The sequence below is a fragment of the Eptesicus fuscus genome, chromosome 5 (genome assembly GCF_027574615.1).
Source record: "Eptesicus fuscus isolate TK198812 chromosome 5, DD_ASM_mEF_20220401, whole genome shotgun sequence".
In the NCBI taxonomy this organism is placed as follows: domain Eukaryota; kingdom Metazoa; phylum Chordata; class Mammalia; order Chiroptera; family Vespertilionidae; genus Eptesicus; species Eptesicus fuscus.
The window spans coordinates 21,649,774-21,674,831 of NC_072477.1; the positions used below are offsets into that span (position 1 = coordinate 21,649,774).

General features: G+C 49.9%; 1 protein-coding gene across 4 annotated transcripts in view; it reads right to left on the reverse strand.

Annotated features, from left to right (window-relative positions):
* Nucleotides 1–3,264: 3,264 nt before the first annotated feature.
* JDP2 (Jun dimerization protein 2) overlaps nt 3,265–25,058 on the reverse strand; it is a 47,256-nt gene continuing 25,462 nt past the window's right edge. For all 4 annotated transcript variants that reach the window (XM_008138815.3, XM_054715898.1, XM_054715900.1 and 1 more), the window contains exons 3-4: nt 11,980–12,084; nt 3,265–4,382 (exon numbers count right to left, since the gene is read on the reverse strand). In XM_008138815.3, the coding sequence (XP_008137037.1) occupies nt 4,197–4,382; nt 11,980–12,084 (291 nt within the window). In that variant the 3' untranslated portion in view covers nt 3,265–4,196. The remainder of the gene's footprint in view (nt 4,383–11,979; nt 12,085–25,058) is intronic.

The window sequence follows — 25,058 nt, forward strand, 5'->3', positions numbered from 1 at the left end:
AGCTATTTAGGTGGTTTCCAATTTCTCTTTATTACAAACAAAGCATCAACGAACCTTCTTGTCCATTTCCTTGAGCCCCTATGCTCGAGTTCCTCCAAGGTATGTACGGAGAAGGGGAATTGCTAGGTCAAAGGACGCGTTTAGCTTTCGTGTCACTGATTATTGCCAAATTGCCTGACACGGTAGTCCCACCAGTTTCCCACTGGCATGGCATGTGAGGTCTCTTTAATCCGTATCCTGGCCAACATGTACTAGTTTCTGCCCATCTGATTGCAAATAAGCTTTATCCCTCTCACGTTGCACAGTTGATTTTCATGGCCACTCAGCACAGAGGACACCTGGCGGGAGGGCGTAGGGAGGCTCACGGAAAGAATGATGAGCCCAACAAAGCTAGTTGTGGCCAATCAGGAGCCAAACAAGCCCAGGAGTCTGGGGACCCAGGCACTCATCACCGTGGGAACCGGATTCATGGCCAGAACACACACTCTGTCTGCAGCCACCTTTAGAGAATAAAAGGTATTTAGAGAATAAAAGGTATTTGCATAATTTGTACTGTGTGGTAAATATCAACGACTGTCCACACTAACAGAGGACAAGAAATGACCAGTTTATGGAGTTTTGTATCTCACAAGACAATATCCTATACGTTCCTCACTTGAGCCTGACAACCCCATAAACAAGATTTGGATTTTATCCCACCTTTCAGATAAAAGTGAGGCTGATGGCTAGTCAGCAGAATATTGGCCTTGAACCCATTTACCTTTAAAGTATGTCTTCTTACGTCCATTTGGAGAGGGGTGTCTGAGAGTTGGGAATTCTCAATGTTTCCCCACACGAGTTTCACCTTAACGGAGGTCACACCACAAACACAGAGCTTTCCCCAAAGGGTGAGGCCCGGCCCTTGTGTTTGTACACCTGGAGTCAGACTGTAAGAACATCCAGGCTCTGCCACCCAATAGGACTGTGACCTTGGGCAAGTGACTTTTTTTCTGTGCCTCTGCTGTCTCATCTATAATACGGGGATGATGGTACCTACCTCCTGGCAAGGTCATATGGACCGGCTGCAGTAACACACCTAAAGCGACAGGCACAGCCCTGGCTGGCGTGGCTCAGTTGGTTGGGCATTGTCCCATGTACTGAAAGGTCACCAGTTCAATTCCCAGTCAGGGCACATGCCTGGGTTGCTGACTTGATCCCCGATAGGGGGCGTGAAGGAGGCAACCCATTGATGTTTGCTCTCACAATGATGTTTCCCTCTCCCTCTAAAAAGCTATAATAATAATAAAGTGCCAGGAACACAAAACACATGCAAACGTTAGCTCTTATGAAGAAGACTGTGATTGTGACTTCTGGCTACCCCCAGGAGAGAGTGGCGGTCCTGGTGAGGAAGAAACACCAAGGGCAGGCCTCGGCACAGCACAGCACTGATTCTGGCAGGCAGCCCATCTGCAGAGGCTAAGGGGGCCTATTCTGGAGGTACTGACTCGCAACATCCAAGCATAGGACCAGTGGCAGGTGGCAGGAACTTCTACCAGGTCACTTGAGGGACCCTTGTAAGTCTACATCTTTTTCTCACAGCTTGAAAAATGTCAAAGACACCCTGACCGGTTTGGCTCAGTGGATAGAGCGTCGGCCTGCAGACGGAAGGGTCCCAGGTTCGATTCCGGTCAAGGGCATGTACCTTGGTTGCGGGCACATCCCCAGTGGGGAGTGTGCAGGAGGCAGCTGATCGATGTTTCTCTCTCATCGATGTTTCTAACTCTCTATCCCTCTCTCTCTTCCTCTCTGTAAAAAAAATCAATAAAATATATTTAAAAAAGAAAGAAAAATGTCAAAGGACTTATCAGCCTGAGGATTTACCGTGGCTGCCACAGCTGACAGTGAGCTGACCAGGCCCTGCTTCCAAGGCAGGGCTCAGGGAGTCCACACCAAACGAGTTCGGTGGAGAGAACTTGAGTAAGAAACCAAAGATATAATGACCTTTTCTCATTTCCCATCCATCCCAGAAGGCCTCACTCATGATTTGGGAAGCAACGCACGGTCATTGCTACGTGAAACCTCATCATCAATCAGTAGTTATCTAGCCCCAGTGATGGAGAAGAGCGAATACACCATAGAAAGTAGGAGAGTAGGGTTCAGCTCCTAGTTCTGCCTCTTTTCAGGTGGGTGAACTTTCATCTTTGTAAGCCTGTTTGCACAACTATACAATGGAGCTAAAAACACCTATCCCACCTACCTCCTAGGGCTGTGATTGGAAATGAGATAATGCATGCAGTGCCTCGTGAACTGTTGTGTGCCAAGTTGATGGCAATTATTGCCTACCACACTGAGCCATCCTTGCTTTTCGGAGTCATGTATTCAGCTGCGCAGGTGAGGACCTGAGTTATCCACACCCTCTCTTCTAGGTCAGGCACACATTTCCCTGGGTCACTGGTTCACTCCATGAACATGACATAGCCTGAAACTCTATCCAGCCCTTCCGGAAACTAAATCTGTAAAACTGTGGCCTCACAGGCTTCCTGTTCTAATCAGATGAGACATCCAACCACGGGGATAACCACAAAGTCAGTTGGTGACAGGTGGAGAGTCATGGGATCTTGGAGGCAGAGTTCAGACACCAGCTCTGCCCCTCGCTAGCTGGGTGACCCTGGATAAGTCACTCGCCCTCTCAGTTCAGTCATTTGTAAAATGGGGCAGTGATGCCTATTTCATGTATTGGGAGAAGTAAATGAGACCATATATGTCACACTGTTAAGTCAACAAATGGTGGCTGCAAGTTCATCTCCCAGGGCCTCTAATTTGTCACCTGTGAATGGCGGCCATTGCTGCTCCCTGGCACGATTGTTGTGAAGATGAACTGAGACCATGTATGGAGCAAGCCCAGGATTTAGCTCGGGACTGGAAGCTCCACCAACGCTGGGCCTAGGTTTGTTTTATTCCCCAGTGACCACCCTGTGCCTTGTAGGGTGCCTGGCACACACGTGGAGGCATTCAGTGAACATATGTGGAGTGAATAAACGAAGTACTGCAGGTTTCATTAACTTCTCTGAGCCTCGACTCCCTCATCTGTAAAATGGGCACATCAATACTTACCTGGGAGGGCTGCTGTGAAAACCAAGGGGCCTACAGCAGATATTCCACACATTCTGGTACACCACACGCCGGGAGGCCCAATGAGCATGCCCTGTACCCCATCCCCTAGGCAGACACCACAAGAGGCAGCTGGGTAAGTAAGAGTAATGTTTACTGAGCGATACAGGACTGAGTACTATGAAGGGTTTACCAGGATGGAAATGCACCCCACCCCCGCCCCTGCCACCCCCAGAACCCAGAGACTACAGTACTTAGGAGTTACACGCAACGGCCATAACTGCTGAATATCTGTTCGTAACAAACAAACCATAGCATATTTATACTGTATCACATCGAGTGATTATAGAAATCCATTTATATATTGCTTGTATAAAATCTTTTTTTTTGTAAAAAATATTAAAAAAACAAAACAAAAGAAAGTATAAAAAAACATGTGCAGTTGAAAGCCCTGCCAGGACAGCCAGTCTGTAAACATTCAGTGAGTATGTGCTTTGGAAGGGCGCCCGCGCCTCGTGCCCACAGCACCTCCAGCAGGGCCGGCGAGGGTGCGCCCCGGCTGCCACTCCGGGCAGGACCAAGCTGGACCACGGTGGGTGGGTACAGCAGGGCCTGGCACTGTGCCCTTCTCCAGCCTTGCATCAGGATCAGGGTCAGGGTCAGGGTCAGGGCTGGGGGCAGGCAGATTGCAGTTTCACTCTGAGTTCCATCCTCAGCCCAATTTTGGTTGCAACTCATGGCTTTTCCTGGCTGCTCGGAGGTCCTTTGGGTGAATGCCCTGGCGGAGAGGCCGGAGAAGTGCCCACAGCTGCCTGGTTGGGCGTCTCTCCGGCCCAGAGCCTCTGTCCTGCCTCCTGCAAGCCTGGCCCCAGGCAGAACAGGCCCCCCTCAGGACTACTTTGGTCTCAGCGCTTGGTCCTGGGTTTCATCAGCCTGGGTTTCTTCCCCTGGTGTGGCTGATCGGAGTTTCACAAAAAAGCAGGGCCGGTGCTGGCTGTGCTGAGCCTCATTGAAGAGTTTTTCATGCAGCAAGGAAGAGCCCTCTGGGACCCTCCTCCTCCTCCCTTTCCCCGTCTCCTCCTCTTCTTCCTCCTCCCAGCCCATGGTCACTTCTTCTCCAGCTGCTCCAGCAGTGGGTTGCCTTCTGAGTCGGGGGTCTTAACGCTGTCGGTCCTGACGATGCAGGTGGGGCGATGCCGGTTGAGCATCAGGATGAGCTGCTGCCGCTCCTGCTTCAGCTCCTCGATCTGGGTTTTCAGCTCCGCGTTCATGAGCTCCAGCCGCTCAGATTCCTGTGCGCAAACACAGAGACATGGCTGTCAGCTTTCACGGGCTGGGGACCGGCTCTGGGGACAGGCTCTGCCGTTGAGTCGGAGTAAGGCTAGCATTTCCCTGCTTCCTCTAATCCTCACCCGAGGATATTTTTCCATTGATTTTTAGGGAGAGTGGAAGAGAGAGGGAAAGACAGAGAAACACTGATGTGAGAGAAACACATCAATTGGTTGCCTCCTACATGTGCCCCAACCAGGGCCTAGGCCGGGAAGGAGCCTGCAACCAAGGTACATGGCCTTGACCAGAATCGAACCCGGGACCCTTTGGTCCGCAGGACAATGCTCTGTCCACTGAGCCCAACCGGCTAGGGCAACATTTCCCTGCTTTCTGTCTGCCAGGTTCCCACTGGAGCAAGCACAGAACCTGCTCCTGAGCCCCTGGGATAACTGACTTTCTGCAAGCAGTGTCCGTCACACTGTGACACTGCCCTGTGTCCCTAGGGAGATGGACCCCGGCAGGCTATACCTGGGCCAGCCTGGCTCATGCCCCATCTCTCTTCCCTCACTCAATCCTCTCCAAACACAGTGGCTTCCTTACTGTTACTCAAATATGCTGAACACTCTCCTGCTTCGGGGCTTTTGCACAAGAAACAAAAGGTGGGAGAAGACTGGAGGCCGAGTGGGCCTAGAACAGGTGCGCAGAGGGCCCACAGAGGCGGCCCCTGGGTGGCAGTGAAATGGCCAAGTGCTCTGAGGGGTGACAAATGCATGCTGCGGGAATTCTGGCCTATGGAAAGAACAAGAGTGGCCGTGTAATTCCTTCTACAACGTGTGCTTCCTGGTTATTAGCCTATAATTGTTTGAACAGCCTCTTCCTACCCCCTGTTATCTAGACGCTTTGCCCATTGGGAGGCAATAACAGTCATTCCTCTCGACTCAAACTGAGGTCTCCACTAGACCTCAGGAGAGATTCCCAATGACCTTCCAGCTCAGTTGGAGAGGCTCCCGGGAAAGGAAAGAATGTTGGTTTGATTTGGGGATTTATATGTTTATCGTGTGGATGGTGAGGGGCATACCAAGTAAAGCCTCGGGGAGCAACACAATAAAACAGAAAAGCTCCTGAATGATTTTCCTTGGACTGAGTCTAAAAGCTTATAACCAGTTTGAGAGCTGGAATTTATTCAACTTGGGCCGGCAAAGTTTTAATCCAGCGGTTCTCAACCAGGAGCAATTTTGCCTCCCAGGAGACATCTGACAATGTTTTCGGTTGTCACAACTGGCGAGGGGGCTGCTCCTGGCACCTCGTGCTGGGAGCCCAGGGCGCTCCTGAACGCCTGCCCTGCGGTGCCCAGGGCGGCCCCACAGAAAGAACTGTCTTGTCCCAAGTGTCAACAGTGCTGAGGTTGAGCAACCTGTATTAGACAGAGAACAAGCTGCGGTTGCAACTGTGTGTGTGACAACAGGCCGTGTGGCCCTGGCTCGGGCCTATGACTGCCCTCCACCTGGGGGGGGGGGGGCCCACACACCCTGGGCGCTGTCTTCCCCACACCAGCCGGTCTGACTAAGCTGTGCCTTGTGCTCGTCTCTGAGGGGGCAGCGTCAGCGTCCAGGGACCTCGGGACTGCTGAGACGTGCAGTCCTCGTGACTAGATGCTGAGGGAGAACAGCTTCACAGAAAGGGGAAAAAATGCTCAGGGGGGAAATATTAAAACTCAGCTATGGTGGTTTTTAGTTCAACAGGATGAGGTGCCATGGGGAGGCTGGTCTGGGCCACTGTTCTCGGAATCCCGAGAGAAGTCCACCTCTGAGGGCCAGGAGCGACCCCACATGAAACCATGAGGCCCTGACCCGTCAGGCTCCCTGAGTGTGAGGAACTGCTGACCTTGGGAAGTTCTCACAAACCCGCTGACCATCTGGCTCTCCCCAGCCCAGGCTCCGATTCTGGATTATTCTGAGCCTCTGCCCCACCAGCCCACGAGCATCTGCTGAGGACCTGTGTGCCCAATGAGTGCTCTGGAGAAACCCAGCCCGAGAGCCCCCAACACGGCTCTCGTATGGCTTCCACTCTGAGGGGAAGAAGAATCCATGCAGCAGGGCAGAGCCTACTATGTGCCTGTCAGCCAGGCTGCTGCGTCTGGAAGACCTTCCGAGGGGACTAAACGGCCAGGTCTGACGCTGGGTTTGAAGAATCGGTGGACTCTCTGGTTGAGTAGAGAAGGTTGGGGGAGTGAGGGATTTCAGGAAGGGAGCCCTGAGTGAACAAGGGCACAGACATGGAAAAGCTTAAGATGTGTTCAGGAGATAAAATCGCCCATTGTGACCATAGGTCATTCTAGGACGGAGTGGGGTATGTAGAAAGCTGGGAAGGTGATGTAGAGCCAGCCTGAAAAAAAAGCTTTAGGATTTCAAATAAGAGTCCACAGCAAGTTTCTTAACTTCTCTGAGCCCTGGTCTTCTCATCGGTAAAAAGGTGATGATCCTGGACTCGCGTGGGAAAGGCACTTTGTAAACCCAAGGGTTAGGGAGGCTTAAGGAATTTTACTTTAAGCTGTGACCAAGAGACTATGAAGCAAGAGAAGGGGGAGAAGAGGAGGATTTCCGGGAAAGCTTGGCACGTCGTGGAGAATGAGAGACAGGGACGAGAGCTGCCTGTGAGCCTGGCGGAGGGGGCTGTTCTGGAAAGTGGTGGGGAAGGAGAGAGAAGGGAATAGGTTGTAGGTACAGTGAGTGGAAGTTAGGTAACCCAGATGGTGTGGCTCAGCGGCTGAGCATCTACCTATGAACCAGGAGGTCACGGTTCAATTCCCGGTCAGGGCACATGCCCCGGTTGTAGGCTTGATCCCCAGTAGGGGGCGTGCAGGAGGCAACTAGTCAATGATTCTCTCTCACTATTGATGTTTCTATCTCTCCTTCTCCCTTCCCCTCTGAAATCAATAAAAAATAAATTTTAAAAAAACGGACACGTAAGGGTCAGTGTCCAACATGCAGCGTCCAGTACTGCGCACAGATCCACCTCCTTAAAACGAATGCATGTCAATCCAGCCTTATGTATGAACATCTGCATCACACGGAAAGACCAAGCAGGTATGTGGCACCTCGCTTCACACATGCGTTTATCCCAGGGACGCCGTGGCATTTTGTTGGCTCAAATGTTAGGGTATATCACGGAATACCATCTGGCTGTTCAGAATGTCCCGGACTACTTTTTGGTTTTATTTCCTGTTTTATTGGTTGGTGCTACATATTTGTTTAGTGTGCACAAGCTGAGTTTAGAAGCATATCTTCTTAACCATGACTGTAGAAATGGTTTGTGGCTTTATAACAGCAATGACAGTATCTGTTTTCCTAATTAATTAGGACCATGGGCTAGGATCTTCACACGTTCATTATGAAGTGAAGAACTCGGCTTGCATTTTTGTTTAGCATTTTGCCTTCTGGTGAATATGTATTGCCCTAGAGAAAATGAGAGCACTTGTTGTTTTAGAACAGAATTAGTACACGTGAAGTTTTGGTCTCCTCCACTTTGGTCAGCAAAGGCAAGAGAAGAAAACAGGGTGAGGGGCTGGGCATCCTGGCTTTTCATCCTGGCTGGGTGACCTCGGCCAAGTCACTCCCCTTCTCTCGGCCTCATTTCTGTCCCAGAAAATATAATGATTGGCCCAGGGGATTTTAAGCATTAAGATTCTCTGACTATTTTTTATTAAAATCACCCTAAAAGTTGGGAAGAAGTCTGGTGCAACCTTCTGAACCCAAAAGACCTGTCTGGATTAAAATCCTGACTCTGCCACTCGCTAGCTCTGCCGCTGTGAACGTTCCCAGTTTCCCTGAGCCTGGGCAACCGGAATGGAGTGCTGGGCAGTGGAGGAAGCCCTGGCTTCTAGTCCTGACTCAGCCAGTGTGTGGCCTTGAGCAGACTTTCATGCCTCCAAGTGTCAGAGTCCTCCTCGGGGAAATGGGCTGCCTTGCCCATTCCAGAGTCACTGTGGCCGTCAAGGAGAGTGGCCATGAAGAGTGCAGCGTGCCACGGAGTGTGAGGTGGTGCTACTGCCACCAGCACGCAGGGAACCGGTGCTAGCACAGCAGTTCAGAGGCTGGCACTGTAGAAGGGAGAAGCCTCGGGGGCCTTCCACTCCCCATGGCAGACAGAGGAGGTCCTGAGGTCACCCTGGGCTGCAGGGTGAAAATAGGACCCATTCAGAGGCCTGCTCCTGCCTCCTGCCTCCTGCCTAGCCCCGGCGGGTCCAGGAGAGAGAACTCTGAGATGTTACAGAAATCTCCTAGGGTGAATCTGGGTGGCCAGGGGTCAAGGATAGGAGAGTGATTTTTTACATACATGTGTAGGCGAGTATGTACTGGTATATATGTATACACACACATGTGCGCGCATACGCACACACGTACACACATCCCTTTGTACCTCTTGGCCTTGTAAATACTTTACCCACTAAAAAGTAAATTCTAAGAGAATTCCTCAGGTCTGGACACTGACTGTGAGCATAGCCATCTGTACCCATGCCTAAACCTCACACCCAACCTCTGCTTCCAAGGTCAGGTGGGGATGGGGGTGGGGGGGGTGGGGGGAGAGGGGGAGACAGAAGGGAAGGACTGGCTTAGGCCCTGCCAGACCTGTGCAAGCCTCCCTCCTAGACCCAAAGGCCATACAGTTTTCCACATGCTCACAGCTGCCTTCTTCTCTCACCCGGACAATACCACATAAGGGATCTTCCCACTCTATTCTCGGCTGCCTCAATCCGTGCCCATGCTGCAGCCAGAGGGATCTTTCTAAAGTGTGTCTCTCTCCCCTTCTGAAACCCTTCCACAGTTCTCTAGGACTATACAATTCATCTCCTAATGGGGACATTTGTGAGAGTGCAAGAAGGTGTAATTAATAATGAGGCCAAGCCCGGCCAGCGTGGCTCAATGGTTGAGCATTGACCTATGAACCAGGAGGTGATGGTTCGAGTCCCAGTCAGGGCACATGCCCGGGCTGCAGGCTCGATCCCCAGTGTGGGGCCTGCAGGAGGCAGCCGATCAATGATTCTCTCTCATCATTGTTGTTTCTATCTCCCTCTCCCTTCCTCTCTGAAATCAATTAAAGTATATTTTTTAAAAACAATGGGGCCAGGACAAGGGCACACACTGGGATTGCCCCAGACCACCCAGCATAGAGGACCACCTGACACACCAAGGCTCTGAGGCCTGCCTGCCTCTCCTTCCTCCCACCTGTGCTCTAAACACCAGCCTTTCTTTTCAATTCCTTAACCACAATCTCAAACACCTCTTGCCTCTGGCGTTTGCTTGTGCTATTCCTGGTATCCACCTCCATGCCTGTCCTTCACCTCAGCTAGCTCCTCCTCCTCTTTTATGTCTCAATCAGCAGTCTTTCCTCAGCCTAGACTAGGACAGGGCCCCTCTGTATGTTCTCACAGCTCGCCAGGCTTGCCCAATGCAAGGATCGTACACGTTACTATTCCTCATTTCCCGCGCCGCCCCAATGCAGATCCCGCCTGCTTGTCCTCTGTGCAGCGGGCACTCACTAAACACTTCCTGGATGGACAGATGGGTCAGCAAATGAATAAATGAGTCCCAGCTCTACTGCTTGCTAGCAGTGTGACCTTGGGCAAATAACTTGACCTCTCTGTGCTACAGGTCAATGTCTAAAATGGGGATAATCAATATTATCTCACTGGAATGTTATAAGATAAATGAGACACGTGTAATGCCGGGCATGCAGTACATCCTGGAGTGTGAAGAGCAGCTGGCAACATTCACTTGGCGCTGACTGCACTAGTGTGTTATCGGTTTACATTGACTGGCGTATCTTGCCTGCTCACTGGCTGACAAGCCCTGGAAGGCCGGGACCTGAGACTTCTCTGTTGTCTCTGTGCCTCGCCCAGCTCTGCAGACGCTCGGGGCTGGCACTGAGTATGCGACACTCCATCCATTGTAAAGGCCCATGTGAGACCAGTGTCTTAGAAACTTCTTGAAAACACCCAGCCCAGTGTTGGCCCACCATCTCTTCCAAGGGGGCTCCGAGATCTAGGAGTCTAACCCGGCCAGGTGCTCACAGCCCAGAGGCGTACACATGGCTCCATGCTGATTACACCCATGACCTCAGGTTTGCTCTCTGCTTGCTGCAAGCATGTGAAGAGAGCCATCATGGATCCCTCACTGTCAGAGAAAAACAAGGCCAGCCTGGCGCTCTCTCTCCAGCTCCCACAGGAAGGAACACGTCTGCTCCTACATGTGTATCCCCCGGTGTACACAGCACAGTGCTGGGCACCTGGTACGTTCTTAAAAATACTTGTCACCGAAACCGGTTTGGCTCAGTGGTTGAGCATCGACCTATGAACCAGGAGGTCACAGTTCAATTCTCAGTCAGGACAGATGCCTGGGTTGCGGGCTCGATCCCCAGTGGGAAGTGTGTAGGAGGCAGGCAATCAATGATTGTCTCTCATCATTGATGTTTCTATCTCCCTTTCTCAATCCCTTCCTCTCTGAAATCAATAAAAAAATATTTTAAAAAAATGCTTGCCAACAAATCAGTGGTCGAGTAAAAGAATAAACAAACAACTAAATGAATGTACAAATGAATGAATGTATTAGAGCCAGTATAGCAGAGTGTTAAGAACAAATACTTTGAAGTTAGCCTTAGGCTCGAATCTTAGTTCTACCACTTAGTTGCTGAGGGACCTGGGCAAGCTTTTTAACCTTGCCATGCCTTAGTTTCCCCATCTGCAGAAAGAGAAGCATGAAGGCATGTATGTATCTCATAGTTATTATACCAATAAAATGAGATAATAGACACATAGCAGTTAGCACAGTGCCCAACTTTACAAAAATTAGCAACTACTGTTCATTGTTGCATACTGTAGAATAGAGCCTGCCCATGCTGTTGTTATTATATATTGTTACCCCTATTATTTAGAAATGAAGAAGGGACTGGGGGTGGGGGAGCTGGAGATCACTGGCCTGGACTTTTTGCTCATGTTCCTTCACTGCCATCTGCCATTTCTGAGAATCAGGAAAGGCTTCTTAGATGGGACTCAGCGGAGAAAGAACCATCTCCTGCTTGGTACATTCCAATGAAAGGGCAGGGGCCTGCTCCGAGGGCCGAGAGGAAAGGCAAACCTCCTCCGGCCTTTGCACCAGAGCTGAACTCTGGTCCCCGGGGGCAGGAGCAGAAGCCAGCCAGCCGGGGGCAGAGCTGGAAGAGCCTCCGGCAGCTGAGGGAGGAGCTTTTCTCTGCCCAGGTGCTGTGTCCACTGCCCACGTGCATGGCGTTATCACCTACTTCACCGGCACCCACCCTAGACAACTTTGGTAGCCACCAGGGTACCAAAATGGATAGTGCCAGTCCTGAGCCAACTGGGTCCATCAGCACCAAGGGCCTAACCTCAGTGGAGGGAGCTTGGCTGCTCCCACCTTCTCTGGCCCCCCAGGGATCCGGGTGGGCTGGGCTGGAGCTGCTGCAGGCCGCCCTGGGCTGTCTTGATTCAGGATGGGGCATCCGACGGGGGCAGGGAAGAGCAGGTACACATGGATTACCGCAGCGCTGACGACGTCTTTTGATCCACACAGCCAGCCCCCTCCCTGCCCGGCCAGCTGCCCTGCTCACCCGCTGCAGAAACTCCGTCCGCTCCTTCTTCTTGTTCCGGCATCGGGCTGCCGCCACTTTGTTCTTTTCCCGGCGCCTTTTCCTCCGCTCCTCTTCCTCGTCTAGCTGTGAGGGCCGAGAGCCACTGATTAGACACTGAGACAGGCCTGGAGCAGAGCCTCCCTCCTGACACACAGACGGATAGATGGGCAACCCCCCTCCTAACTCACACCTCAGCAGTGAGGGAGCCGTCCCTGACTGCCAGCTCCCTGGCCTCTCAGCTGGTGACGTGGAAATGCTGCCCAGCCAGCCCAAGGACCCTCTCGGAGCAGGGGGCACCCCTGGGGGGCGTCAGGGTGCCAGGAGGGCAGGGCTGCCTGGGTTCTGCCAGAGTTCAGGAGGCCCGAACCTGGGAGTCTCCTCACACAGAGGTGGCACCCAACGGTGACGGTCTGCCCTCCTGCCTAGCCCAAGCCCTCTGGGCACTATTTTCCAGGCCAGCCGTTCTCAGGCATTTCCTTCACAACCAGCTTGGGCGTGGGCGCAGCTTTTGCATTCTGCCCCCACCTCCCTGAGGTACCTTCTTCCTCTCTCTTGGTCCTTCCAAACACTTGGGTTTATCTCCTTGTCAGCTAAACAGTCTCCCAGCCGCCTCACCTGGCTCTAACTCTCTTACCTGCATGTTCTCCCCAGGACACCCACCTGTATCCCAGGATCCCAAGGCTCCCTACAGTGCCCTGCATGGGACACAGGCAGAAGGGCCTCCTGGGCCTCTGGACTTACTTCTCCCAGGACACGTTAGGAAATGCACCACGCATGAAAGAGGGCCCATGACATGGGAAGGAGGAAACTGCCCACCAACACTGGCTTTCGGGCCAAGCGGCAGCTCTTGTGTCATTAATAACAATGAGAGCTGCTGCTTGCTGCCTACTTTGCTAAACGCTTTAAATATAGGTCACATAACCCTCAAAAAGCTTGATGATGAAGGTACTATTACTGTTCCGTTGGACAGATGGAGATACTGAGGGTCGGTATTGCAACTCGCATTTCTGTGACTTCAACCTTCCTGCTCTTGCCCACTGGCTCGGCCCATCAGGATCACTTTGATGTGATGCCTCTCAGGGACCGTTACCTGCAGGAGAATCTGGAGGACACACACAACCAGCCGGGGTGGGGACAGCCTCGGGTGAGAGGCCATTAGAGAGGTCATGGATTGCTCTGGGCTTGCCAACTCTCTCACTTCTCGAGCCCGTGGGGGTGATTCTGGCAGCCTGAGACCTGGAACAAGGTCTCAGCCGAAAGGGCTTTGGGCCAGGAAAATAAACAGCCTCTCTCCCTGCACTCCCAGCATGCTCTGGGAGGTCAGGACCCAGGGCCTGGGCCAGAGACCAGCACCCAAAGTCATTATCACAGCCCCCAGCAGGGCAGCCCCTTCTCTTTCTCCACCACCTCTGAACTCCTCGCTGCCCCACTCCCACTCCGCCTGGGAGGCTGGCTGGAGAGGTGCCTTGTCAACACGGCCGCACCCACGCACCTCCCAGCCCCTCAGCCTCCTTTGAAACAGAACCAGAAGTGACAGCTCCTCTGGCTGACCCGCATCTGGGAAAATAGAAACCTGGACAAAATCGATTCCGCCCAACCTCAACCTCACCCCCAACAAAGCAGAGGTAACCGTGACGACAGGCAGAGGGAAGGAACTGGAGGAAGTGGCAGGCGGTGCAATCTCCCCTCGGCCAAGAGGGTTTGCCCACAAACTGCTAAGGTGATGTGTGCAACCTGAGCGCTGCTCGGCTCTGGGCCTCGAGCCCCTCCCCCAGAGCACCCTGGGCTCTGGCAGAGCTGCCGTTTCCTAGGAGACACAACCTCTGTCCTCCAAGACCCAGCTTCCTACCCCACCCCAGTGCAGGGCCTCATCCTACATCAGGTTGGGAGCAAACAGAAGCCGCTCTAGCAGCAGGCTAAAGAAGGCCGAACGCTGGAAGTTTAAGAAATCAACTGGGCCAGGCTGATGCCCACACAGAGGGCTGCTCTACCCACTCCTCCAGCCACAGTGACCCCCTCCTGCCATCACCCTCTACCCCAAACCTCTCATCTTTCTCCAAGCCAGCCAGGCCTTCCTGAGATGGCCTTCCTTTCCCATTTGGAAAACTCTTACTCAACCTTCAAGAGCCAATGTCACCTCCTCTAGGAAGGCTCCTTTGATTGCAGACAGAATTAACTGCTCTGGCTGTGCTGCAACAGCACTCTGAGTACCCCGCTGTAGAGTCTATCCCAGGCATCTTCAAACTATGGCCCACAGGCCACATGCGGGTGTTTTTGCCGGTTTGTTCTTTTTTACTTCAAAATAAGATATGTGCAGTGTACATAGGAATTTGTTCATAGTTTTTTTTAAACTATAGTCCGGCCCTCCAACGTTCTGAGGGACAGTGAACTGGCCCCCTGTTTAAAAAGTTTGAGGACCCCTGGTCTATCCTATCCCCCCCATAATTCTCTGTTTACGTAGGTACCTGACTTCCCTGCTGGGGACCTCAGCATCCCCAGCACCTGGCACAGAACCTGGCACTTAGTAGGAGCTCAGCAAACGTTAGTCGAATGAATGAACGAACAAAGGATTATGGAGAAAAATCACACAGGCTTGGATTCTATCATTAAAAAGTAATTTACGGAGATAGGTTTAGAAAAATGGCGACGGAATAGAGTCGGGTTTGGAGTCTGTTCCTGAGGCGGAGAGTCGGAGCAGCAGAGGCTCGCAGAGGGAGTGTATGTGGGCAAGCCAAGGGACAGCTAAACTCCAGGAGAAGGCGGGGGAGTGCTGGGCAGTGTTCCTCTGACCGCGCAGCACCCACAGGGGCTGGGTCCCCTCCTGGAGCTGCGGGCTCGCCGGGCGCCTCGCCATCTTGCAAGGAAAGGAGGATTTTAGTGGAAACCTGACTTTCCGCGACAACTGCAAACACTGAACTGCTGGGAGCACCAGACCACCGGTCCCCTATCAGCGCAAACATTTGGATTCAAAGAAACTCTTCACTGCACCACGGAAAGAGAGAGAAATCTATATAACCAGACATCCGGAGAAGAGAGACCATGGGGAGACAAAGAAACAGCCCCCACAGGAAAGAGAAGCAGGCATCACCAGAAAAGGAAGTAAACGATTTAGAGGCAAACAACCTATCAGAGAAAGAATTCAGAGAAATGGTCATAAAGTGGCTGAAAAGGATGGAAGACAAATTCGACAATATGAGTAAGAACCAAGAAGAAATGAAGAAGAACCAAGAAGAAATGAAAAGTGACATCGCTGCTGTAAAGAACTCAATAGAAAGCATCAAGAGTAGACTAGATGAAGCAGAGGACCGCATAAGTGAGCTAGAAGACAAGATGGAAAAAAATACCCAATTACAACAGCTTCTAGAAACAAAAATTAGAAAGATTGAGGAGAGCGTAAGGGAACTTCGGGACAATACAAAACAAAACAACATCAGGATAATAGGGGTGCCAGAAGGAAAGGAAACTGAGCAAGGAATAGAAAACCTGTTTGAAGAAATAATAACAGAAAACTTCCCTGATATAGGGAAGAAAAAACCCACACAAATCCAAGAAGCTCACAGAGTTCCAAGCAAAATGAACCCCAAAAGACCGACGCCAAGGCACATTATAGTTAAGTTGGCAAACACCAACGACAAAGTAAGAATCTTACAAGCGGCCAGAGAGAGACAGACAGTTACATACAAAGGAACCCCCATCAGACTAGCAACTGATTTCTCAACAGAAACTCATCAGGCCAGAAGGGAATGGAATGAAATATACCAAGTCATGCAAAGGAAGGGTCTAAATCCAAGAATACTGTACCCAGCAAGGCTATCAATCAAAATTGAAGGTGAAATCAGGAGCTTCAGAGACAAAAAAGGACTAAGGGAGTTTATCACCACCAAACCAGCAATGAAAGAAATGCTAAAGGGTCTGCTGTAAAAAAAAGAAAGAAATAGGAAGCAAAGAAGGTACACAGGGGTATAGAATAAAAATGGCGTCAAATAAGTACCTATCAATAATAACTTTAAATGTAAATGGATTGAATGCCCCAATCAAACGACACAGGGTAACAGACTGGATAAGAAAACAAAACCCAGATATCTGCTGTCTACAGGAAACCCACCTCAAAAAAAAGGATGCATACAGACTGAGAGTAAAGGGATGGAAAAAGGTTTTCCAGGCAAATGGAAATGAAAAAAAAGCTGGGGTTGCAATACTTATATCTGACAAATTAGATCTCAAAGTGAAGGACATAACAAGAGATAATGAAGGCCACTTCATAATACTAAAGGGAGAAATCCAACAAGAAGAAATAACTCTGGTAAACATATATGCACCCAATACAGGAGCACCAAGATACATTAAAAAACTCCTGGAAGATATCAAAGGAGAGATTGACAGTAATACAATCATAGTAGGAGACTTCAATACCCCACTATCACCATTGGACAAATCCTCTAAACAAAAAATCAGCAAAGAAACATCAATCCTAAATGACTCACTAGAACAGATGGAATTAATCGACATCTTCAGAACATTTCACCCCAAAGCCACAGAATATACATTCTTCTCAAGTGCACATGGGTCATTTTCAAAGATAGACCATATGTTAGGACATAGGCAAAGTCTCTCCAAATTCAAGAAGATAGAAATCATATCAAGTATCTTCTCAGATCACAGTGGCATAAAACTGGAAATCAACTACAATAAAAACAACCCAAAGAAATCAAACACTTGGAGACTAAACAGCATGTTATTAAACCATGACTGGGTTACCAAAGACATCAAGGAAGAAATAAAAAACATCATGGCAACAAACGACAATGAAAACACAACAATCCAAAATCTATGGGACACAATGAAAGCAGTCCTGAGAGGGAAGTTCATAGCTCTACAAGCCTACTTCAAAAAACAAGAAACAATGGTAATAAATTACCTAACCCAACAACTCAAAGAGTTAGAGAGAGAGCAACAAGATAAGCCCAGTGTAAGCAGAAGGAAAGAAATAATAAAGATCAGAGCGGAGATAAACGACATAGAGACCAAAGAAACAATACAAAAGATCAACAAAACCAAGAGCTGGTTCTTTGAAAGGATAAACAAGATTGATGGACCTCTAGCCAGGCTCACCAAGAAGCAAAGAGAGAGGACCCAAATAAACAAAATCAGAAATGAAAGAGGTGAAATAACAACAGACCCCGACGAAATACAAAGGATTGTTACAAAATACTACGAACAACTCTATTCCAACAAACTGGACAACCTAGAGGAAATCGACATATTCCTAGAAAAATACAACCTTCCAAAACTCAATCAGGAAGATTCTAAACAGCTCAACATGCCAGTAACTATGGAAGAAATTGAAGCAGTCATCAAAAAGCTTCCGGCAAACAAAAGCCCGGGGCCAGATGGCTTCACAGGAGAGTTTTATCAAACTTTCAAGGAAGAACTAAAACCTATCCTCTTCAGACTATTCCAAAAAATTCAAGAGGAAGGAACACTTCCAAGCTCCTTCTATGAAGCCAGCATCACCCTAATACCAAAACCAGATAAAGACAACTCAATGAAAGAGAATTACAGGCCAATATCCCTCATGAACATTGATGCCAAAATCCTCAACAAAATTCTAGCAAATCGGCTCCAGCAGTACATCAGAAAGATCATACACCATGACCAAGTAGGATTTATTCCAGGAATGCAAGGATGGTACAATATCCGCAAATCAATAAACGTGATACATCACATAAACAAATTGAGAGATAAAAATCACATAGTCATATCAATAGATGCAGAAAAAGCATTTGACAAAATCCAACACCCTTTCTTGATAAAAACTCTCAACAAGGTGGGAATAGAAGGCTCATACCTCAACATAATAAAAGCTATTTATGATAAACCCACAGCAAACATCATACTCAATGGGCAAAAACTAAAACCATTTCCCCTAAGAACAGGAACAAGACAGGGATGCCCACTCTCACCACTTCTATTTGACATAGTACTGGAAGTATTAGCTATCGCAATTAGGCAAGAAGAAGAAATAAGAGGCATCCAAATTGGAAAAGAAGAAGTGAAGCTGTCCTTATTTGCAGATGACATGATATTGTACATAAAAAACCCAAAAGATTCCATCAAAAAACTAATAGACTTAATAAATGAATTCGGCAATGTAGCGGGATACAAAATTAACGCCAAGAAATCTATGGCTTTTCTATACACCAATAATGAACTTACAGAAAGAGAGACTAAAAAAGCAATCCCATTTACCATCGCACCAAAAAAATTAAGATACCTAGGAATAAACTTAACTAAGGAGGTAAAAGACCTATACGCAGAAAACTACAGGACACTGAAAAAAGAGATAGAGGAAGACGTAAACAGATGGAAGAACATACCATGTTCCTGGATTGGTAGAATCAACATCATTAAAATGTCCATACTACCCAAAGCAATCTACAGATTCAATGCACTCCCCATCAAAATACCAACAGCATATTTCACAGACCTAGAAAGAACTCTCCAAAAATTCATCTGGAATAAAAAAAGACCCCGACTAGCCTCAGCAATCCTCAGAAAGAAGAATAAAGTAGGTGGGATCTCAATACCAGATTTCAGGCTGTATTACAAAGCCACTGTTCTCAAAACAGCCTGGTACTGGCACAAGAACAGACATATTGATCAATGGAACAGAATAGAGAACCCAGATATCGACCCAAACCACTATGCTCAATTAATATTTGACAAAGGAGGCATGAACATACAATGGAGTCAAGACAGTCTCTTCAATAAATGGTGTTGGGAAAATTGGACAGATACATGCAAAAAAATGAAACTAGATCACCAACTTACACCATACACAAAAATAAACTCAAAATGGATACAGGACTTAAACATAAGACGGGAAACCATAAAAATATTAGAGGAATCCACAGGCAACAAAATCTCAGACATATGCCACAAGAACTTCTTCACTGACACTGCCCCTAGGGCAATGGAAGCTAAAGAGAAAATTAACAAATGGGACTACATCAAAATAAAAAGCTTTTTTACAGCAAAAGAAACCATCAACAAAACAACAAGAAAGCCCACTGCATGGGAAAACATATTTGCAAATGCTATCACTGATAAAGGTTTAATCTCCAACATCTACAGGCAGCTTATGCAACTCAATAAGAGGAAGATAAATGATCCAATAAAAAAATGGGCAACAGACCTAAACAGAATATTTTCAAAAGAAGACAGAAGGAAGGCCAAGAGACACATGAAAACATGTTCAAAGTCACTTATTATCCGAGAGATGCAAATCAAAACAACAATGAGGTACCATCTCACACCTGTCAGAATGGCTATCATCAACAAATCAACAAACAACAAGTGTTGGCGAGGATGCGGAGAAAAAGGAACCCTCGTGCACTGCTGGTGGGAATGCAGACTGGTGCAGCCACTGTGGAGAACAGTATGGAGTTTCCTCAAAAAACTGAAAATGGAACTCCCATTTGACCCAGTAATCCCACTCCTGGGAATATATCCGAAGAAACTAGAAAAACCAATCAGAAAGGATATATGCACCCCTATGTTCATAGCAGCACAATTTACAATAGCTAAGATTTGGAAACAGCCTAGGTGCCCGTCAGCAGATGAGTGGATCGGAAAACTGTGGTACATCTACACAATGGAATACTATGCTGCCATAAAAAAGAAGGAATTCTCATCATTTGCAGCAACCTGGATGGAATTGGAGAACATTATGCTAAGTGAAATAAGCCAGTCAATGAAAGAAAAATACCACATGATCTCACTCATTTAGGGATAGTAAAGAACATTATAAAGTGGTGAACAAAAAGATAGATACAGAGACAGTAAAGCATCAAACAGACTTTCAAAGTACAGGGGGAAAGTTTGGGAAAGGTGGGGGAGTTATGAAATCAAACGAAGGACTTGTATGCATGCATATAAGCATAAACAATGGACGCAAAACTCTGGGGGGGGAGGGCATGTGTGGGTGTGGGGTGGGGGGGGTAATAGTAAGATATGTACACATATAACACCTCAATAAAAATATTTAAAAAAAAAAAAAAAAAAAAAAAAAAGTAATTTACGGCCTGTTTTGGTATCTGCATCACCTTTTCCCCAGTGCTCTGCTGGGATAGCCTCTCTGACTGCAGGTGGCCAGCAAAGCTTGGGGATTGGGTCCTGTCTTCTCAGAAGCACACTGGCTGAAGGCAGAGCCTAGATCAGGGTACAGGGCCCTGATGGCTGTGGCAGGAATGCACTAACCCTGAGCAGGTCCTCAAGGTATCCAGGCTGTGCACTGAAGCCAAAGCCTCCAGTTCCACAGCCACTTGACACGAGCTTCCAAGGTCACCCCCAGGCCTCTCTGCACCCATGCCCCACCTTGGCGGACATCTCCCAATGAGGCAAGAAATGACCCTAACACTCCATCCCCACACCTTCCCAACTGACACTGCTGCATCTCGCCCCAAATCCTCCTGCTGCTATTTAAGAGCCACCAGAGGACATGGAGAAAACAGCTGCTGAGGCCCCACCAGAAATATGGGACTGGGCAGAGCCCCTCAGCCTTCTCCAACCCCATGGGCTAACTCTAGCTCCTTTTGCCTAGGCCTGTGTGGTCTGCACATCCCCACTGGGACCGTTTAGAGACCCGCCCCGCCCCTCCCCTAGCCCTCCTCAAGCCTTCTTTCATCCCCAGAGTCAAGGCTGCTGCCCCTCCTCCTGCCGCTCCCTGGATTAAAGCATTTGGGACGTGAGTGGGTGAGAGACAGCAGACTGTTCTCATCACACAGTTCAGGCATCTAAAACTGGAACCCCAGAACGGGAAATGACAGTTCCTTCTGCAGATGCAGCTGGAAGAACCAGGCTGCCTGAGGAGGAGGCAACTTGACATTCAATACATTTAAAGAACCAAGAGACGGGGGTTAGGGATGGAGGGGAGCCTATCTTTTCTGTTCTCAAACTTAGTTCTGGCTCTGTTTTTCCCAAATTCCCAGGCAAACCTGGGGCAAAGCTGTGAGGGCCTTGGGGATCCATGCCAAGAGGGCCTCCTGCTGAGCTGTCCCACCTCCTCAGGGAGCCTGTTCTCAAGCCCCTGCTGAAGGGCTGGGGGACCCCAGCCCCTGGCCACAGCTGACTGGACAAGGGGCGAGTGGCTGACCCGAGCTGGGCTGCATTTGCCTCCAGGAAATTTAAAATTGAACTGCCGGACTGGAGAGCAAGCAACCTCAGCCATGTGCCCAGAGGGGCAGAAAGATCAAGCTGCTGGAGATGAGCAGAGACTAGAGAACATGTGACAAGAGAGACACACACACACACACTCAGCTCTAGGAGGGAGTCAGAGAGGCAAAGAGAAGGAGGGGTGACAGAGAAAAACAGGGCCTGGACCAGGATGAGGCAAGCAAGGTGCCAGGGAAGCACATTTAAGGAACCACTCAACCCTGGGGCTCATGCAAGGACAGGGTCAGCAGCCACGAGTGAGTGCCTCCTTAAATGCCATGCCCTGGGCATCTTACTTGCCTCACCCAAGCTACAGACTGGGAAAGATGAAGACAGAGACAGAGAGGAAAGAGAGACAGAGAACAGAGACAAAGAGAGACAGAGGGAAAGACCAAGAGGCACAGCCCCCGGGGCACACACAGAGACACAGACAGAGGCCAGTGGTACAGACAGACTGCGTGGACAGACAGGAAGCACACACAGATAAAGAAACTCCTCCTGGTCCTCCAATTCCACCCCTGGAGAGGCCTGACTGAGCTTCCTGTCCGTGGGGTCCATGATGCACACCCCCGACTCTACCCAGAAAACCGCTGCCTGGAGAGAGTCTGAGAAGGTGCCTGCCTCTTGCCACTGAAAGATGCCAGGACACCAGGCCTCGCCTTGTGAAGTCACGTGATGCCAGGTGAACATGGAGGCGGTCCCCAGTGAGCCAGGGGAGAACCACTGCTACCCAGTGGCCAGCTTCTGGAACAGCTGGAAAGCGGCAGCCTGGGTGCAGAAGGGCCTCTGAACAGGAGAGGAGGGCACCTCAGTAGGAATCAAGTACCTGGGTTCGGAGTCCAGTGGGCTAAATGGCCTCAGTAAACCACCCAGGACAGTCTCCCTCCCCTCTTTGCAGATGAGGAAACTACAGAAATCAAGGCTGCCTGGAAGGTGACAGCCTCTGGGCCCCCGGGCCTGAGGCCTCCTGCTCCTCGAAGGGCAGGTGGTCTGTGTGAGCCCCCACACCTGGTAACAGGCCCCTCTCCCTTTCAGCTCCATCTGAGGGCGATGACAATTTTGTGTTTTTCCCTATTTGGGTCTTTTCAAATAAAAACGATTTACTGCACAATTAACAGTGAATGTGTAGCTTTAAAGCGAAGTGGTTTCAAGGAGGGGCCTCACCGCTCCGCTTCTGCCTCACCCTCACCGGGGGGCGGGGAGAGGCCTGTTTCCAGGCCCATCTGCAGGCCACGTGACTGTCATACGGTGGCACCAGTTGTGCAGATGTGATTGTGAATTCTGACATTTCATAAGCCTTTCCAAAAATGTATCTTGTGGGACCCACAAATAGATGAAATGAGGAAAAGCAATGGTACTTTTTAACCTGAGGCACTGAACGTACAGAAACTGTCATATGGACAAAGCAATAGAGAAAAGAGCAATAAAGCTGGAGACAAGCAGAAATAGCGGAGAGGGGATCAAAACCCCAGCACTAATCAGAGCAGCGAAGGTCTGGAAGGCTTCTCTCGGACTGAAACTAGCATGCGCAGAGAGCCAGGCTCTCCTGAGGCTCACAGCGTCAGGGCTGGCAGCATGGGCTTTAGGGTCTAAGAGGCCTGGATCCCCAGCAGCCCTGCTTCGGACTGGCTGTGTGCTCCTGGGCAAGTCTCTCAGCCTCTCTGAGCCTCCATTCCTCACCTGCATGAGGAAGGCACCGAGGGCTGCTGCACAGGTCTGCAATGAGGCCTGGAGCCTGGGACACAGGAAGGGTTCAGTAAACGCCAGCTTCCCTGCCTGCCTTCCCAGGTAGACAGGGAGGCAGGGAGCGTGCGGCCTGGGGTACACCCAGCCTCCAGCTCCCACGGGCAGAATCTGGCATAAAAGGACACCTGAGCCAGGGGAAGCAGGTGACGTTGCGTCAGGGCATGAGGGCTGTCGAGCAGACCTGGAGCAACAGCTCTGAGGCTTCTAAATCCAGCCCAGGCCAGGCCCACTGGGTCCCTCCCCCTGCATGAAGGAGACAGATTTCAACACCAGGGACCCACGAGCACCCTGGGAAGTAAACACCCAAATACCAAACATACCAGACATTCCCCCATATAAACAGGCTGCTCTGGGCAGTCCCTCCCCACTCCCCTGCACACCCCCCCCTCCCAACAAAAAAGTAGGGCAGTCCTGGGACAAGATCTCACTGGGCATGCCAGCCAGCCTGGGCCCATGAATCCCTCTGCCTCTTCCCACCCCTGTAGGAGGAACGAGGAAACCCCAGGGCCCTTGTCCAATACCCCTGCTGACCCCCTGCAACCCACAGGGGCCAGGCCCTCCTAACCAGCATCTCCCCTGGGGCTGAGCTGTTGGGAGATCTTCTCTAGCCAGGCCCTTCTGCTCCTAATGCCAAGGTCTTGACTTCAGCTGTGAAATGTTGGACAGTTTCTGTGAACACAAGACAGGGCCATAAGGGAAAAGTCAAGACAAATGGTCAGCCTAAGGCTGCAGTTGCAAACTCAAGTCACCTCCAAGGGCCAAGTAAGTAACCATGAGTGAGGGAGTAGGGCTAGATGGGGCCACGGCCTCTCAACTAGCCCCAGGGCAATGCAGGCTCAGTGTTGTCAAACCTCTCAAGTTTTCAAGACGAGCTGAAAAATGTGGATTTTTAAGTTAACTCCCAATTTGTAATGTTGGCAACTAATTCCATTTGGAAAAGGACACAGAGTGAGCCAAACAAAACACATCTGTGGGCTGCTAATTTATGACCCTTGGCAAGCGACCCCACAGGGGTTGGTCATCAGACACCTGGTCCTAGCCACCGTGGTGCTCTATTCCTCATGACCTTGGGCCAGTCAGCTCATCTCTCCTGTCCTGAGGCTCATGGGTAACAAACACAATAGCTTCTACTTCTCACTAACCTTCAAGCACCTCTGCAAGATGGGTAATAGGGATCTCATTTTACTCTCCATCCTCAAGGTGAAGTGTCTGCCCCAGGTCACCCAGCTGGGGAAAGACAGGGATTCCACTCCATTGCATCATGCTTCCTTCCAATGGACGGGCTGGACTAAAATCTCTGACCCAACTCTGACATCCCTGGGTTTTCATTCATTTGCTCTCCAGGGGCAGTGTTGGCTTATCAACACCTCCCCCGCCCCAATTAAGAGGTTTCAGAAATAGTCACTTCAGAGCCAGAAAGGGGCTCTTGGCAAGCCCCCAGGCCAATCTCTAGATTTTACAGATGAGGAAACTGAGGTCCAGGGAAGGGAGAGGATTGTTCCAAGGCTCACACGTGAGGACAGGACCTGAGTCCTCGTGACCAAGTCCATAGGACAGTGCCGGTCCAACCGCCTGGGCTTGCTGGCTCCACCTGACTGCGCATCACTCCCTCTCCCTGGAATTTTCCTACTTCTCTGACCTCTCCTGTCTGTCTCTTGCCTGGGATCCTTTTCCAGAGCCCTCTCCTTGGCCTACTGCTTCCCTCACACACCACCTATGGATCACCATTTCCATGTGGTTTCGATCGCCACCTACACAACAATGCCAACCAAATTTTATTTTCAGACCCATACATCCAACTGGCAGTTGGACATTCAACTTGGATGTCACTCAGCCCCTCCAAGTCTGTATCTTCAACTGGTGACTTTGTCTCTGTTCTCCACCCCACTGGTACCACTGCTCACCCATTCACTGGAATTAGAAACTCAGGGCCTACTCCTCACCTGTCCCTCTCCTTATTTCCAATTCTGACCATACAGGGCATCCGATTCTACATCCTGCATCTTCCTCAGAGCTGCTCCCCACTCTCCATCCCCTTTACTACCTTCCAGGCCTCCTCTCTCTCCTGGACCACCTCCTGAGTGACCTCCTGACCTTGC